The sequence below is a fragment of the Pelobates fuscus genome, chromosome 1, assembly GCF_036172605.1.
Source record: "Pelobates fuscus isolate aPelFus1 chromosome 1, aPelFus1.pri, whole genome shotgun sequence".
NCBI lineage: Eukaryota > Metazoa > Chordata > Amphibia > Anura > Pelobatidae > Pelobates > Pelobates fuscus.
The window spans coordinates 278,796,490-278,811,574 of record NC_086317.1 but is presented as its reverse complement, the minus strand read 5'-3'; the positions used below and the strand labels follow the sequence as shown (position 1 = coordinate 278,811,574).

At 40.0% G+C, this 15,085-nt stretch overlaps 1 protein-coding gene across 2 annotated transcripts in view; it reads left to right on the top strand.

Moving 5' to 3' along the window:
- The window catches only part of SPNS2 (SPNS lysolipid transporter 2, sphingosine-1-phosphate), a 131,844-nt gene that overhangs the window by 87,826 nt on the left and 28,933 nt on the right, over window positions 1-15,085 (top strand). For both annotated transcript variants that reach the window (XM_063457420.1, XM_063457419.1), the window contains exon 4: window positions 11,712-11,863. In XM_063457420.1, coding sequence (XP_063313490.1) covers window positions 11,712-11,863 — 152 coding nt within the window. The remainder of the gene's footprint in view (window positions 1-11,711; window positions 11,864-15,085) is intronic.

Below are 15,085 nucleotides of genomic sequence, written 5' to 3'. Positions count from 1 at the left end.
CGGATAGCTGGGGTTAAAAATTTAATAGGGTTGGGAGAATTGAGTGCGCTTAGGGCGCCGTCACGTTTCCAGCCTACCCTGAGGTCCCAGTAAGGCTACTCTTGCCCGGCATGTTGATTGCCTCCAGTATGCTACGATTTATAACTTTGCTAAATCAACTTAAATGAGGCTACAGGAAAAGGTAAAAACGTTAGGGAACCTTGCCGTCCACATGACTTGCAGTGTTAGGTTCGTCCGTTCCTTGCCGGGATTATCCGACGCCCTGCTGGGGTGTTACAGAATGTGAGGGATTTTCCTATACGGCTGTCCCATGGCGTAGGTGCAGACTTAATAGGTAAGGTTAAGGTAGGTATCTCCAGTGAGATTGCGCCGTGCCGAACCCTGGTGGGGCGCTTACAGTTATGGTTGCCTGTGGCCCAAAAGTAACACGAGATGTTAGCGCAGAGCTCCTTTAAATGATAGGACTAATACGTTAGCTTAGACTCTGCTGTTAGGGTACAGGGGGCTCATAACAGGTTGCTGTGGGCCTCTGTGACAGTGTAATCAAGGCATGTTAGTTAGGCAGATATTAACATTGTCAGAGTGAACAACTGGTGAGAAAATAAAAAGTTAATTTAAACTTATGCCTATAGTGTTAAAACGTTGTGGGAATAATTAGGAGACCGCAGATCAACATATTATAGCAGTGGAATAACGAAAAGAATAACATAAGAGAAAGAAATAGTGGCTGTGTGCCATGTGATCTGTCCCTGCAGTGTGATGCAGAAGATGAAGCCTCCCAGCAGTCCATGTTGGTCAGCCTATACCCCGTCTAGAGGCTCGTAGTGTGGCCCTAATTGTACTGTTACAGGGTACTTGCAGCTGGGTAGTCAGGACCATGAGCTGTAGCCGTGTCTGGTACGTGATGCCGTGGTGTCGCGGTTCAGCATGCTGGGAGCGGCTGTGATAGTCATCTCTCAGACCCCTTGAGGAAGCAGGAGGCCATCCGCCGTCTCTAGTTGTGGTAAGTCTCCGTTGGGCAGTGAATTTGCGGGTCTGGCGACTCTGCTGGTCCGAGGGCTTGCAACTGCTTAGTAAAGAGCCTTTCTCTGTGAAGTGCTTGTGTCCCCGGCTGGGAGCAGCTCCCCAGTATCGTGGGTGATGCGTGGTGGACTGTCTCTGCCTAGGCCGTGGCCTAGGATGGCGTACCTTGGTGGCGCCAGGCTGTTTGCGTCGTGGCACTCTCCGAAGCGCTTGCTTCCTCCGCTTGATCTCTAGTGTTGGTGCCATGTCTTGTGGCCGTTTTGTGGGCGGCCTAGCCTCAGAAGTGTGTTCCCGGCGTGCAAGTTTGGCCCAGAAGTCCTGCAGAATGCGGTCAATCCTTTCCGCTAGCGGGGGCAGTCTGGTGCCGGTCTCGAGGCTGCATGCGGTGTCCGCCATGTTTTTCACAAGGTGATTCCCTGGTGCTTGGTCGTCGTTTATGTTTGCCGGGATATCCCCCGCCGGCATGGGGGGGGGGGAGGTAGAGTCCTCCGGGGAGACCCCAGTCCCCGAAAGTTGCAGCTGCGGAGGGATCGGCCGCCTCCCTCGTGTCGCCTGCTGCCGCCTTCCGTAGGCCCCGGGTCGGTCTCCGGTAAAAGACTGTTGCTGGCAGTTGGGACTTTGGGCTGGTAAGGTTGCTTTGGTGTGCCCCTTAGGTTGGGGCTGCTGTGCGAGCAGTTTTAAAGGCTTTGTCTCGTTTGTTTCGGCATTTTTTAGGTTTTTGCCTTGGAGCCCATGTTGTGTGCGACTGCTCGGCATGGCTGCCAGGCTCCGCCCCATCTGCTGACTGTTTAAGAGGTCCATCTTGGCAGTAACATTTGCAGTTAGATTCTGACGGGAGGATCAGACACAAACTGTTAACAGGACAGTATAGTGTTATTAATACATGTTTGTATTCTTAATGCTATAGATATATAATGTTTCAGTGATGTCGTGAAAAAAAGCCCATTATACAGCCTTTAATGCTGTTAACATGAATGGCCTTTTTATATAGGAGTGTATAAATGCAACTGTGCAACTTTGATATTGGGATGAAGCTCTCTTATCGTGGTAGTCCACTGATTAGATGTGTTGAACATTTACTAGCTATCAAAATTTATATTACTCTTACATGAGACTGTTGACAAAGGTACTTTTATGTAAGAAGCAAAAATTAAAGTAGACTGTCACATTGCACAGTAAAAAATAGCTTCTATGAAAGAAACAGAAATGCTAAATTTGTTGCAACTTAACTGGTGTAAAAGTAGAACTAGATGCACCCAGTACTAAAAGATGACAATAACAACATTGAGAATAGCTTTTGGTTTGCTCCAGCTTGGTGTACCACCTTTACGAATTTACCTTCATTTTATTTACCCTGGACAAAGCAATATCTTTTATTTCACACAACAAATCAATTACTTCTTAGTAACATCTCAAAAACGTGTTTCAGGTATATTGGATAATAAAGGTTATAAGCGATTATTAGTTATTAGCCATGGGCACTCAAGATGAAACGCACTCCAACCCCCCATCCCTAAGCAGCCCTAAACCCCAAGAAGCTCAGTGTTAAATGACTTTGACCTAAAGGTTTAGATTCTTAACCGAGACTCCATTCAACTAAGGGCTACTTAGTGAATTGGGATCACAGTGGAAAGTGAAAATATATCCCTGTTTATTGTGTTAAGTGTTTGGTCTCAGCAGCAAGTGTAGTGTAGAAGAGGCTCAATCCAGCAAGTCACAAAAACTCCATGGAGTTTTAGTTATTTTGCAGCATGTGCATGCCAAGAACTTTATTATAAACAAACAACTAAAGAAAGCAAACACCTAAGTTTAGACAATAACGTCTGCTGACCTATATCTAGAACAGCCAAATTCATCCACAGTACAAATAGGACTGGGCACCCAAGAAATATATATTTTTTCTTTTTATGTCACATAAGCAATGTTTTTGGCTCACTAAGGAACCTTTATCAAGCTTTTTGGAGGTTGGGTAAAAATGCACATTATCAGACTGTAACAGCCTTACAAATGTAAACAAATTTGTATACTGACTAGAAAGAGAATTTTGTTTTATCACGTGTGACCGGTTGTTTGGTCAAATATGTATTAATTTATTTGGAAATGTATATTTACGTATATGTGGCATTACTCTAGTTCTATTGAATTAGCCTTGGATCGCATAAACAAATCAATCAAGACTCTCTCTAGCATTAATGTCCCAAGTAAATAAACCCAGGCTGGACTAAGAATGTACATTTTATGCACATTTGAAGTGGTTTTAAAGGGGCACTCCAAGACTATACCTACCACAGTTTATCATAGTACAGGGATAGGCCACCTTTGGCATCCCCAATAATGCTCTTAGACCCATAATGCTGACAAAGCATCATGGGAGGTGTACAAGACAAAGATTTGAACTATATTGTTAACCCTTTAAACAGTATGCTAACATACTGGATGGATAATGAAGAAGGGAACCTCCTCATGTAATCTCCAGCAGTGGGGCAAGGCTTTGCTAACATGCTAATTGTTTCACAGTATTTTAAAACAGTTTGACAAACCCCAGAATGACTGCACCTTTAGCCTTCTAGCACCATGACCAATACAATAAGATGTAGTGTTTGTGGTGTTTTTAGAGGTCATGGGTTACTAAAGTTTATGAATAGTAGTTGAGCAGCAGTAGGAGTGCTCTTAACATTCCGACAACCAATAATAATGACAGCCCATCCCGAATGGAATTGATCCATGTACATGCAAGGTACACTGGAAAAAGTGTTGGTACACCAGGGAAAGGCACATTTTCATTAGCGAACAGAAGTAAATTCTTTCTGTGAAACCATTATTTAAAATATTTACAGTGCATTGCTTCAGATCAGCCGAACGTGGCATGCTTTTCTAATTGCTCCATGTTTTTAATCCATTACTACAGACATTGCTTAGATTTCTTGTTTCAGCCTGTCAGTTCTTTTTGTAGGTAAATGTAACAGAAGAGCTTTAGAGAATGTTGGAATGTCTGAAATTTCAATGTCATTGACAGTCTTTATGCAGTTTTGTTCTTCTTTTAACCCCTTAAGGACACATGACGTGTGACATGTCGTGATTCCCTTTTATTCCAGAAGTTTGGTCCTTAAGGGGTTAATGTGCTCTCGTCTACTCCTGCGACATGACTAATCCTACACCCACTATAATGAATTACCATTGGTATGCTGTCGTACAGGTCAAGGATAAATAGATCTGCAACAATCCACTGTATAACAATTATGTTTAAACAGAACATTGCATAATGTAGTGGTAAATAAGTGTTCTTGGATTTTATGCGGGGAGGCAAATTTACCTTAAACATGTAATTTGAAGTTAGAACTGTAGTTTCCCCAGTCATATAAGGTAATCTTTACTGATGTGCTCAAGTATTATCTCAACCTCAAATTTTGCTCCAATCCTTTGGTTAAAAAGGCATGAATTACCGAAAGCAAATATAAACAGCTTAAAGGGTCACTATAGTCAAAAACATTTTTATAGCTTAAAGGAGCACTATATGGTCAGGAACACAAACATGTATTCCTGACCCTATAGTGTTAAAACCACCATCTAGCCACCCTTGTCCCCTCATGCCTCCCTAAATATGGTAAATCTTACTTGTATTCAAGTCTGCAGCTGCATGCTTTGTGCCTGTTTCCTTTAGACCTGCCCACTGCCTGCTGACATCAGCAGAAATAGTAGCCTGATCCAATCACAATGCTTCCCCATAGGATTGGCTGAGACTGACAAAGAGGCAGATCAGGGGCAGAGCCAGCAGAATTCAAACACAGCCCTGGCCAATCAGCATCTCCTCATAGAGATGAATTGAATCAATAAATCTCTATGAGGAAAGTTCAGTGTCTGCATGCAGAGGGAGGAGACACTGAATGTTTGGATGCATTTTAGGCAGCCATGACCCAGGAAGGATCTCTAACAGCCACCTGAGGAGTGGCCAGTGAAGTTATCACTAGGCTGTAATGTAAACACTGCATTTTCTCTGAAAAGAAAGTGCTTACAGCAAAAAGCCTGAAGGTAATGATTCTACTCATAAGAACAAATTCATAAGGTGTAGTTGTTCTGTTGACTATAGTGTCCCTTTAATAAAGCAGTTTTGGTGTATAGATCATGCCTCTGAAGTCTCACTGCTCAAATAACTGCCATTAAGGTGTTAAATTACTTTTTGTTTCTGTTTATGCAGCCCTTGTCACTCCTCCCCTGGCTGTGACTGACATAATCTGCATGAAAACAATTTGTTTTCAATTTTCAATCAGATGTAACGTATTTTAAAAGTTGTGATCCCCTTGCTCTGTAAATTGAACTTTAATTACATACAGGAAGCTCCTGCATGTAGCAAGCTATTAGCAGAGCAAGAGGTAAGAAGAGTCTAAATTAACCAGAATTTGCAGTAAAGTAAGTGTAAACATTATCTGACTCTTTACAGGAAGTGTTTAGGAAAGCTGTGCAAGCCACATGCAGGGAGGTGTGACTAGAGCTGCATACACAAAATGATGTAACTCCTAAATGGCAGATAATTGAGCAGTGAAACTGCAGGGGCATGCATTTGTTATATTTTAGTTGTGTACTCAAGTAATTTGTACAACTGGATGAGTGATGCATCTATTTATTTTTATATTTCATTGTTGCTGCTGTGTGTAATGATTAGCACACCTATATAGTGATGAAGTATCCTGTAAATGTTTACAAAGCTATATGGTGTTTTAATAACTATTTTCTTTTTTGGATTAAATACATCATTCATACCCCTCCTTTAAGCTAATCACACGGCAGGAAAGGCCCGGAATACACGCACGGAGATCTAATTTGTCATTCATTGTGAACATTCTCAGATTGTATTTTTCTAAAACTTAGTTTAATTTCCTCATTGAGACTTAAGATTTTTTTTCTGTTTCTTTTTTCTGTGGAATACCATTAGCACAAAATAGCCTGTTTTAACACTGTATCCATTTACAGGAATTACCACGTGAGATTTCGATAACTGTAATCTTAGAAACAAGTTAAAAACAAAACGCAATACGTCATTATGTTTATTTTAACGATCATAGAACTGTTGAAATGTTACATAACCTTAAAATCTGGTTTCTCCTTAATTCATTCTTGTATAAAAGCAGGAGTAACACATTAAAAAGTAGTCTGTTTTGCAAGCCCTCAAAAGAGATTTCCTGTATCACAATAAAAAACTTTAGGATTTTTTCAGAGGGGGCTATTAGCTGAATGTCTCAACTGCCTACTTGCCACAGCATGCCAACAGCAGCAGCAGTGTAAGACTACTTTCCAAGTGAATTAGCACAGGGTAATATCCAGGTAGGGCAACTAAGGCCAATTCTAGTTTGGCTTCCTAATACTGACACCACTTTTTTCTGTTTTTCATAATACTATCTCAAACAGGTAATGGCCCCATTCTTCCTTTTGGTGAGAACCTTTACAGCGGTCTCCTTTGAGGGAGGGTGCAGGAATATGTAATCATATCATGTGTAGGAATCACAAAACCACACAAAAAACCCTGGTGTAACTTTTAAAATAATATGTTTGTGTTTAAGAATAAGTAAAAAAAAAACAAGTAAAAAAAACAAACTAAATGTATGTTGACCACTGCTGGTTATCCCGATATTTTATTTTTTTTGTCTGTAGAAAATAGCGCAGTTTAATGAATGCTCCCTACATCGGGCCAGGATTTTTATGAAAGGCTACCCCTTCTTTTGTTGATACGTCGATGCATCATATTTCCACAATTTAAGGGATTTGGAGGCAAGATTCTGCTGACACTTCTTTGGGAGCCGGAGTTAGAAACTTGAAGCTTGGGTAGTTACTTTTATCAGACTCTCTAGCACGTGCACATATAATTAAAAATAAATATTTTATATGTACCACCATCTAGTCAGACAGGTTTGGGGGGTCTTTACGTAAACATTAACTTTGAGTTGCAACCTGTTGACAATCAACTGAATGCCCAACTTAATTTCCCTAGTATTTGCATTGGTTTTGTGCAGTATTGTTATCCAGTGTATGCGGTCTTATCACGTAGACCAGTAGTTGCATGTTATTACCCAGAGATGCTACCTATTTAAATCAAACAAAGCAGATAAAAAATTAGTCACGTAGGCTCAAGGACAACATTTAAAAAAAAAAGAGTAGAGCCTTTAACAGTGCATAGTGATTAGGTGATCCACTAAAAAATCTGAATATCAATCTATATCCATTCAATTAAAATGCAGAAGAAAGTTTTTTGATTTTTGTTTTTGTTTTTGTTTTTGTTTTACATACTCTTGATTTGGGTTTTTTATGCTTCTTGTATAACTTAACTATATTTAGGCAAGTAGCCAATAAATATTTTTTTTAACTGGTTGTAAACGACAGACATACAATGAAAAAATTGCTTCTTCTTCTCTTTGTCCGATTTGAACATAATCCATTTCAGTTATATGTACCTTTGCTTATACAAAGTGTCATTTTATGATGAGCATATGATACATTTTATGATGCTTGCTTATTCTTAATTTTATTGGTGTAGCTGTAGCAAATGTCTGTTTAGGATACAGGAATTTACCAGTTGCCTTTTGTGATGGCCAATTTAAATAAAATGTGACCCTGTATGTGTGTGCAACAATAAATATAGCAAACAAGCTTTTCCACAGCTATGTAGCACAGATTCTACTTTTTGTTCATCTGAAAACCCACTTATCCATGTGATTGCGTGGTAGGTGAAGGAACTTTCATGTACCTTGCATACCACATTCTCTTACATATTTCAATGCAAAAGCACATGTATGGTTAGATGTGATTTGTTTTGATTTTATCCTTGCAAGACGGGCGTGCCATCACCTTCTTATAATCGCATGATTACCGCAGTTGCACACATGGGATGCCAAGATTTAGAATTGTGTGTATATATATGAGTACAAAAAGTGGGAATGTAGAAGACACAAAGTGGTCATTTCTGCATAACTCCATCCTACATTAGGGGTTCCCAGTCTCTTAGGGACCAAAGCACACTTTGATGAGAGGCAAATTTTCAAGGCACACCTATTTTATTATTTTTATTTTTACCTTCATCAGCACCTTATAAATGTCATATTTTAGTTGAAGTCTTACGATAAAGATATGCACACATCTAGCCAAATTGGGTTATTAATTTTTAGTGCCAGATGAAGCCCAAATTTTAATGCTGACACTTATTAAAAAAAAGCACATCTTAAGTACTGTGATCACCCTATTACAAACCTAAATTGTATGTGTCCATGGCACACTTGAAAGTGGCTTTTGGTGGATTGGTTGATCACATCACTGGAGACTTGGTGTGATGCAATAAGTGCAAATAAAAAATAATGGGAATTTTGGACATTTCAGCAATATAGAAGACTAAATGTTATTACATGTTCGACAATAGAGCTCATTGCTTACAATCACTGAAGTCTTAGTAAATAAAGGCTGTGTAATAGTGAGAGGTGAAATACACAATGAATGGGTGTGTGTTAGCAATAACTGCTACAAACCACCCAAGTGGGTACCGCTTATACCACTCTAAAGAATACTCATAAATCCATTCAGTAGGTGGAACACACGTCTGATGATTCTACAGGGAAAAACAAAATAGTGCAATATTGCCAATATAAGGAATATACAAATAATGGTAGATTTCAGGTACTCTCAAACATGGAGCCAAATCTTAACATATGGCTCACATGGGTAGTGCAAAGGGACTCTTTATAGGATGTCCCCGTCCTTCTTCCAGCGGGTCTTTGTGTAGCTTTTAAGGAATCTGCAGTAATCATAAGATAAGAGATCCTTATCTGGTGTAAAATGATTTATTTGGTCCAATAAAACAAGCACAATGAGTTGTGTGCAAAAATTCCGATTTACTCAGACGGACTATGCCATCAGGCTGTGCCAACATTGGACTTATTTGAACCTACATGGACTTTTTACTTTTGTCCTTATAGTCTTTTATTCTTTTTGCATAATTTGTTATTTTGTTTTTCCCTGTAGAATCATCCGACGTGTGTTCCACCTACTGTATGTATTTTTTTTTTTATATTCTTTATTTTTAGCGTGCATTAGGATAGTAAACTGGTACATTCACTTTTGCAGTGCCCCAACAGCACATGCATTCGTTATAATTACAGACAGAGATTTCTTAGGGCAAAGCAATGGAAAAAACATACTGCACATTTTTGTAAAGTGTAAGCTTATTCATGAGTACAGTGCTAGTGAGGGGTTGGCTAATGCATAAACATAAACATAAAAGCTGTAGGCACTGTGATTTATAAAGGTTTCTCCCGGGAGGCTCCCCAGGTATATCAGGTTTTGAGTCCCGCTGTGAAAATAGAGGAAGGGAACATGGTATTACGGTGGGTTAAACTTAGGTCTATCTGGGCGCAAGGTGTGGGCACCGAGGGTGCACTGCTGGGGTACCGTGGTACCTGTACTCAGTCCTGGGGTCATCCGATGCCATGCTGGGGTACTCTGCATCCCTGCCCCGAGAGTCCCGCTACGGTACCATGGTGCCTTCCTGGGTAGGGGCCCGCATACATGTGTAAGTTGCGAGGCAGGATTCTAGGGCCGGCCCGGTCTGGTTGTGGCAGGTTAGTCGCTGCGGTTACCGCCGTTTTCATGCTGGGATGCTTGGTTATGTTTCGATGAGCAGCGTAGGAGCGTCGTGAGCGGGGTCGTGTGGTCCGCCATTTTCGGGCCCTCTTCACCTTGGGTAGCTTGGGTCTGCCAGTGGATCGCAGAGGTGCCCGGTAAGGTAGGTGTTCATTCTTATCTTGTGCCTGAGCCTGTTGTTGCCTGGATTCCAGTTTTTCCCAGAAGGCTGTGAACAGGTTATTCAGTTTAGCTTTGAAGTCCCAGCTTGTGGAGAGCACGTGGCGTCCGCCATTTTTGGCTTCTCTCCGGCTGGATGACACCCGTTTGTTGCCTGTACGTGTACGTGTTGCTTGTGGAGCAGAGTTGCCTCCCTGGAGTGGACCGGGATAACCCCCACCGGTCCCTGGGGGGGGGGGAGGTATACTGTCGCTGTGTTTGTGCCGCTGTCGTCGGGACGAGAAGAGCGGCCGCCTCTCCCCATCTCCGCCGTTCTCAGGCTCCCAAAGTCGGAATCGCTCAAATCGAGTATGAGGAGGTACACCAGCTCTCCCCCGTTTTAGGTAGAGCAGTTTGGTGTGTGTTCAAGCTGTGTGATTTGATTTGAGTCGGGAAATCTGCCGAGATGAGCGGGAGCCCTGCGGACACACAACCGTTCGTCTTGCAGGTCAGGCTCCGCCCCTACTGTATGTATTTTAAATGCTGTGTAAAACTGCATTATTTTAAAAGTATTTTCAAGATGCGGTTTTATTTGAATCATTCAATTATACTATATAAATATATCACACAAAGACAGATGAACCTACCTGCAGTACCTTGTAAAACTTTATAAACAGTTTGTGTTTTGTAATGGCACAACTTAAGCAGATGGAAATCAGCAAAGGCTGTAATTTAATGCTTTTAATAGAGTATATGCAGTGGAGGCTGGTCAATAGGGCCAAGTGAAGCTATGATTCAATGCATCTCTAAGAGGAAAAGCTGATTGGCCCAGTGTGGCGTTTTGCTGCGCACTCTCAATAGCATCCCAATGCTTTCCTATGGAATTGGCTGAAATCATCAAAATTGATTATCTCAACCAAGGAGGTAGAGCCAGAGGGCGCTGTAATAGAGGGAAGTAAACTACCATTTCCAAGGGGGGTGATGGGAGCAGGGGGGAAATTTACACCTATAGTATCAGGAATGCACATGTGTTTTCCTGACATTATAGTGTGACTTTAAGCTTGTATATTCATTGATTTTCATTTATTAACTTTTAGTAAAGTGAAATGCAGTCATCACTTGAATCCTTATTTAGACTTCCATATGCATTTAGAGATCAAATAATAGAGAGGACATAACTTAATAGAGGAGATTGTGTACTTGCCCTGGACTCATTCTCAGGTCCAGATTTATACTTGGGGAAAATGTGTGTGGTAATTACATATGTAAGGTCTGAAAAGTAGGCATCCCCTTTAAACATAGACTGGCATATCTGGAGTTTCAGAGAAGTCCCAAATAGAATTGTAAACTTGTAAAAATGAACTATTTATGAAAACAAAGTTGCAATAATGGTCCTTACAAATGTAACCATCAAAAATCACTTTAACAAATATAATAGCAAAGCAGTGCTTTAAAAATAAATAAATAAAAATAAAACACCCTGAAGGGGTTACTAGTAATTTTCAGTTTCTGAAGAAAAAAAATAAATTTTTTTTACAATGTAGTGTTAAAAGGACAGGGCCTCTGCCCCAGATCTTATGTTTCATAATTATTTCTGGTTTGTTTTTCCATGAATTATGTGATTTTCAATTTTATAAGCATCGACAACCCTGTGTGTGTGTGTGTGTCATATATATATATATATATGTATGTGTGTGTGTGTGTGTGTATACAATGTGATCTACTGTTCTCAGTTTTGTAAATTACTTTTACATGTTTACATGTCTCTTGTCATGTTACCTGGGCAATCAGTGAAGTGGTGTTTGTTTGTTTTTTATTTTTTCCTTTTCTTTTAAAACGCTTTGTAGAATTGTACCTGACACACACTCTTCTTTGTTAGTGTTTTATTTGATAACTAAAAAAACTAATTTGTTTTCACTTCTTCTTTGTAGTATTTTTGGCTGCTTGTGCTCACTCGAGGTTTGGTAGGCATTGGAGAAGCAAGTTATTCAACCATCGCTCCCACCATCATTGGGGATTTGTTCACCAGGAATACACGCACACTCATGCTCTCAGTGTTTTACTTCGCCATCCCTCTTGGAAGGTACAAATTGTTTAATTCCGTTACAGTTTGCTCTGGTGCAGATAAAGGGTGCTCACAAGTTTTCTCTTAGGTCAGCATAGCTGGTAATGTTATTTTTACACACAGCGCAGAGAATAAAGTGACTTTTCATATATCGCAGAAATGGGTTCCAAAGAGAGAGAGCTTTTTGAATGTAACTGCTCTGTGGTTTCTTTTAGTAAAAGAATAATAAAAATATTGCCATATACACCTTACATGTTCCCCTTTTACATGTGATTGTTCATCAGTCATGGTTACAATTAGATAGTGGTCTGTCTGTCTGTCTATCACAGGCACAATTCTGTCACTCAAATGGTTAACTTAGGGATGCTCCAGATTGCTTTTTCTCTCAGTGGGTAGTAGATGAGTTAATACACTTTGCCATGTCTTTTCCATGAAGATCTTGCTGTGGTCAATTATTAGATGTCTAGAACCTGTGCCGGCATTGTCTCTTCATTCAATGTTAAGCCATTCTAGAGGCATGGCTACTGCTGAGATTACACCCTTCCCTTTGTCAATACTGATTCATACCAGCAATGGGTGCTGTGATAGGGCAGAAGAGGTCATCTGACACTCTCGGCCAATCACAGCCACCCGTTGCTGCTCAGGCTAATGCTTCCTCATTAGTTCAAGCAGCGCAGTGGGGATGGGCTGCTGGAGCAGAATGTATTAACATTACAATATTATAAGCCATTTAAAGAAAAACAAGAAAGAAGATGGGAGGTAACACCTGTACCGCTATAACGAAGGGATAGCGTCCAGGTGTATCCAGCTATCTAGAGTACCAAACCAAGACTCCAGGGGTCTCCAGGGGCTTAACCCCACTGTAGTCTATGCAAAAAGTAAAGAAAGTAGACACGTAATCACAGCACCAATAGTGTGATGAAACCCTTTTGGTGGTGTGATTACATGTATCTACTTTCTTTACTTAAAAGCCATTTAACACTAAATGAAAGGACAGTGCCAGGGGGCTATGTGCACAATAACTACTTCAAAGAGATGAAGCGGTTATAGTGCCTGCAGTGTCCCTTTCACAACAGGATGACATTTAAACAAACAAAAAAAGAGAATTTGGACAATATATCCAATAATAAAACATTTCCATGTGAGTTTTGCAACATGGTCAACTGCTCCACACTTGTGGTCATAGCAAATAAGCCCCTTGTTGTTTTGAACCTGGTCTGTAAAGTGATAATTGCCTTACGTTAGAGGAAAAAGTGATACGCTTTAGTTGTGCTGTGCTAAATGTTAAACTAAAAGTGCTAAAAGAAAATAACCAAATCTTAAATAAACAGTATTACTTAATTGAAATGTCTAATTATTGTGAGCGGCTGCTCTCTTTGACATGCAGGATGCTTCTAAGCTATTAGGAATTGTCACACATTAGATGTGAAGTGCTGAGCCATAATTATATACACCGCAAAATAAAGAGTGCCCGCTAATGTGCAAAGAGTGCTCAGTATGCAAGTTACATACCTGCCAACAGTCTCAACGCTGGCAACTTTGCACTACTGCTGTGCTGCACAGCATTCTTACTGCCACTTATCATATTATGCTCTTTTTATTCAATATTTGAAATTATTTATTTTAGATCAGTATAGTACAAATCAAATCCTAGAGTTTTGCACACACATGCGGTGCGGCTTTCTTGTTTTAACAGAATTATTCAATCATTGGTCCTTAAGGAGTTAAATAAATATTTGAAAGAATTATAAGTTGCACAGTTGTAGAATAGCAATATATATGGAGATGGAAAACTTACACAAATAGTGTTAGAATTTGTTTAACTGCCAGCCTGTACTGAGACCATAATCAGCCAGACAAGACCCTGGTAATATTGTACACAAAACAATTCAAAATTGTAATCATGGTGAAATATTTTGGTGGCTTAAAACGAATTTGTCACCTTCCGAGGTCTTATTTTTTTACCCCTGACTGTGAAATTGCTGCTTGCATTGCATGGCCCGGTGGTGCTGTAAAGGTGAGTTACACTTACCTGACGCTGTCCCCCTACAGACACCGCCATCTTCAACCTTCAGCTCCTGGCGCCTAATTTGCCAGGATATAATACAGTCATTACGAGCATTTCATAAAGATTTTATCGTTATGAAATGCTAAACTTTTTTTTCTTTTTTTGCTGCGTGACACTTAAGCCGCTATTAAGTTGTTGTTTATTAAAAATACATAATATATGCACGTATATTTATATAGTGAATGTGAGAAAGGATTGTATGATATAAGTAACCAATCTGAATCCCCATATTTCATTGAGATTTGTGACAATGTAAGGTTCTACAGGTCAGAGGAAAAAGCATAGAATAGGTCGTATTGTAATATATATCAAGGATCTCTCCAGCATAATTTTGACACTTAAAATTTTGTGGAAGCCCCCTAATTTTGATATAACTTTTCATTTACTGGGATCCAGTAATTCTAAAGGTTACTAAAGAGTTAAGTAGAGTGTTTTGGGGGTTCTTGGCAGATTGGAGGCCCAAGAAAAGCTTGTTCATCAAGCTACACACTATTACGTGTAAGGTAATTAATACTACAGCATCTTTGCAAATTACATGTCCCGTTACAATATGCTGAAACATTGATATATGCTGTTTAATGCAGTGAGAGACACTTCTTAAATTTGAGAGTAATGTTTATCTTTAGAAAAGGGTTTCTTCCAACAATCGTTTACTTCAGATGGCCAAAGTATAAACAAATTCTCATAATGCCATGTTTTCCTCTATTTTCTTTTATGCTTTAATGATAGGCCCTCACAATAGGCAACCTTTGTCCAGGGACATTGCAGACAGCATGGCGCACAGACACTGGATTCCTGCAGACTGTATCCTAAAAAGGACTGGCCTCATGAGCTCATTTCCTGAAAAATAAATGACTACAGCTCCCTACACCTCCAATTTGCTCCAATTTAGTAGAAGGAAATCTATTACAGACAAGTTAGATTTGTGCGGTCTCCTGTCTCACGTGGAATTATCCTCTTTAACCCTTGACTGCTTTATTACTTATAAAGTTGAACCATATTAAACCTCACAAACTCCTTATGGAAAAACAGCGATCTCTGTCAGTCTGGAATGTTCTCGATGTTTGCCATCAGAATTTGCACAGTGCCATGCTAATGCTATCCAGATATTCCATGTAACAATACAGGGCTAACTCACTAAACCGCAACTAGTGGAGACATAAAATGTAGAT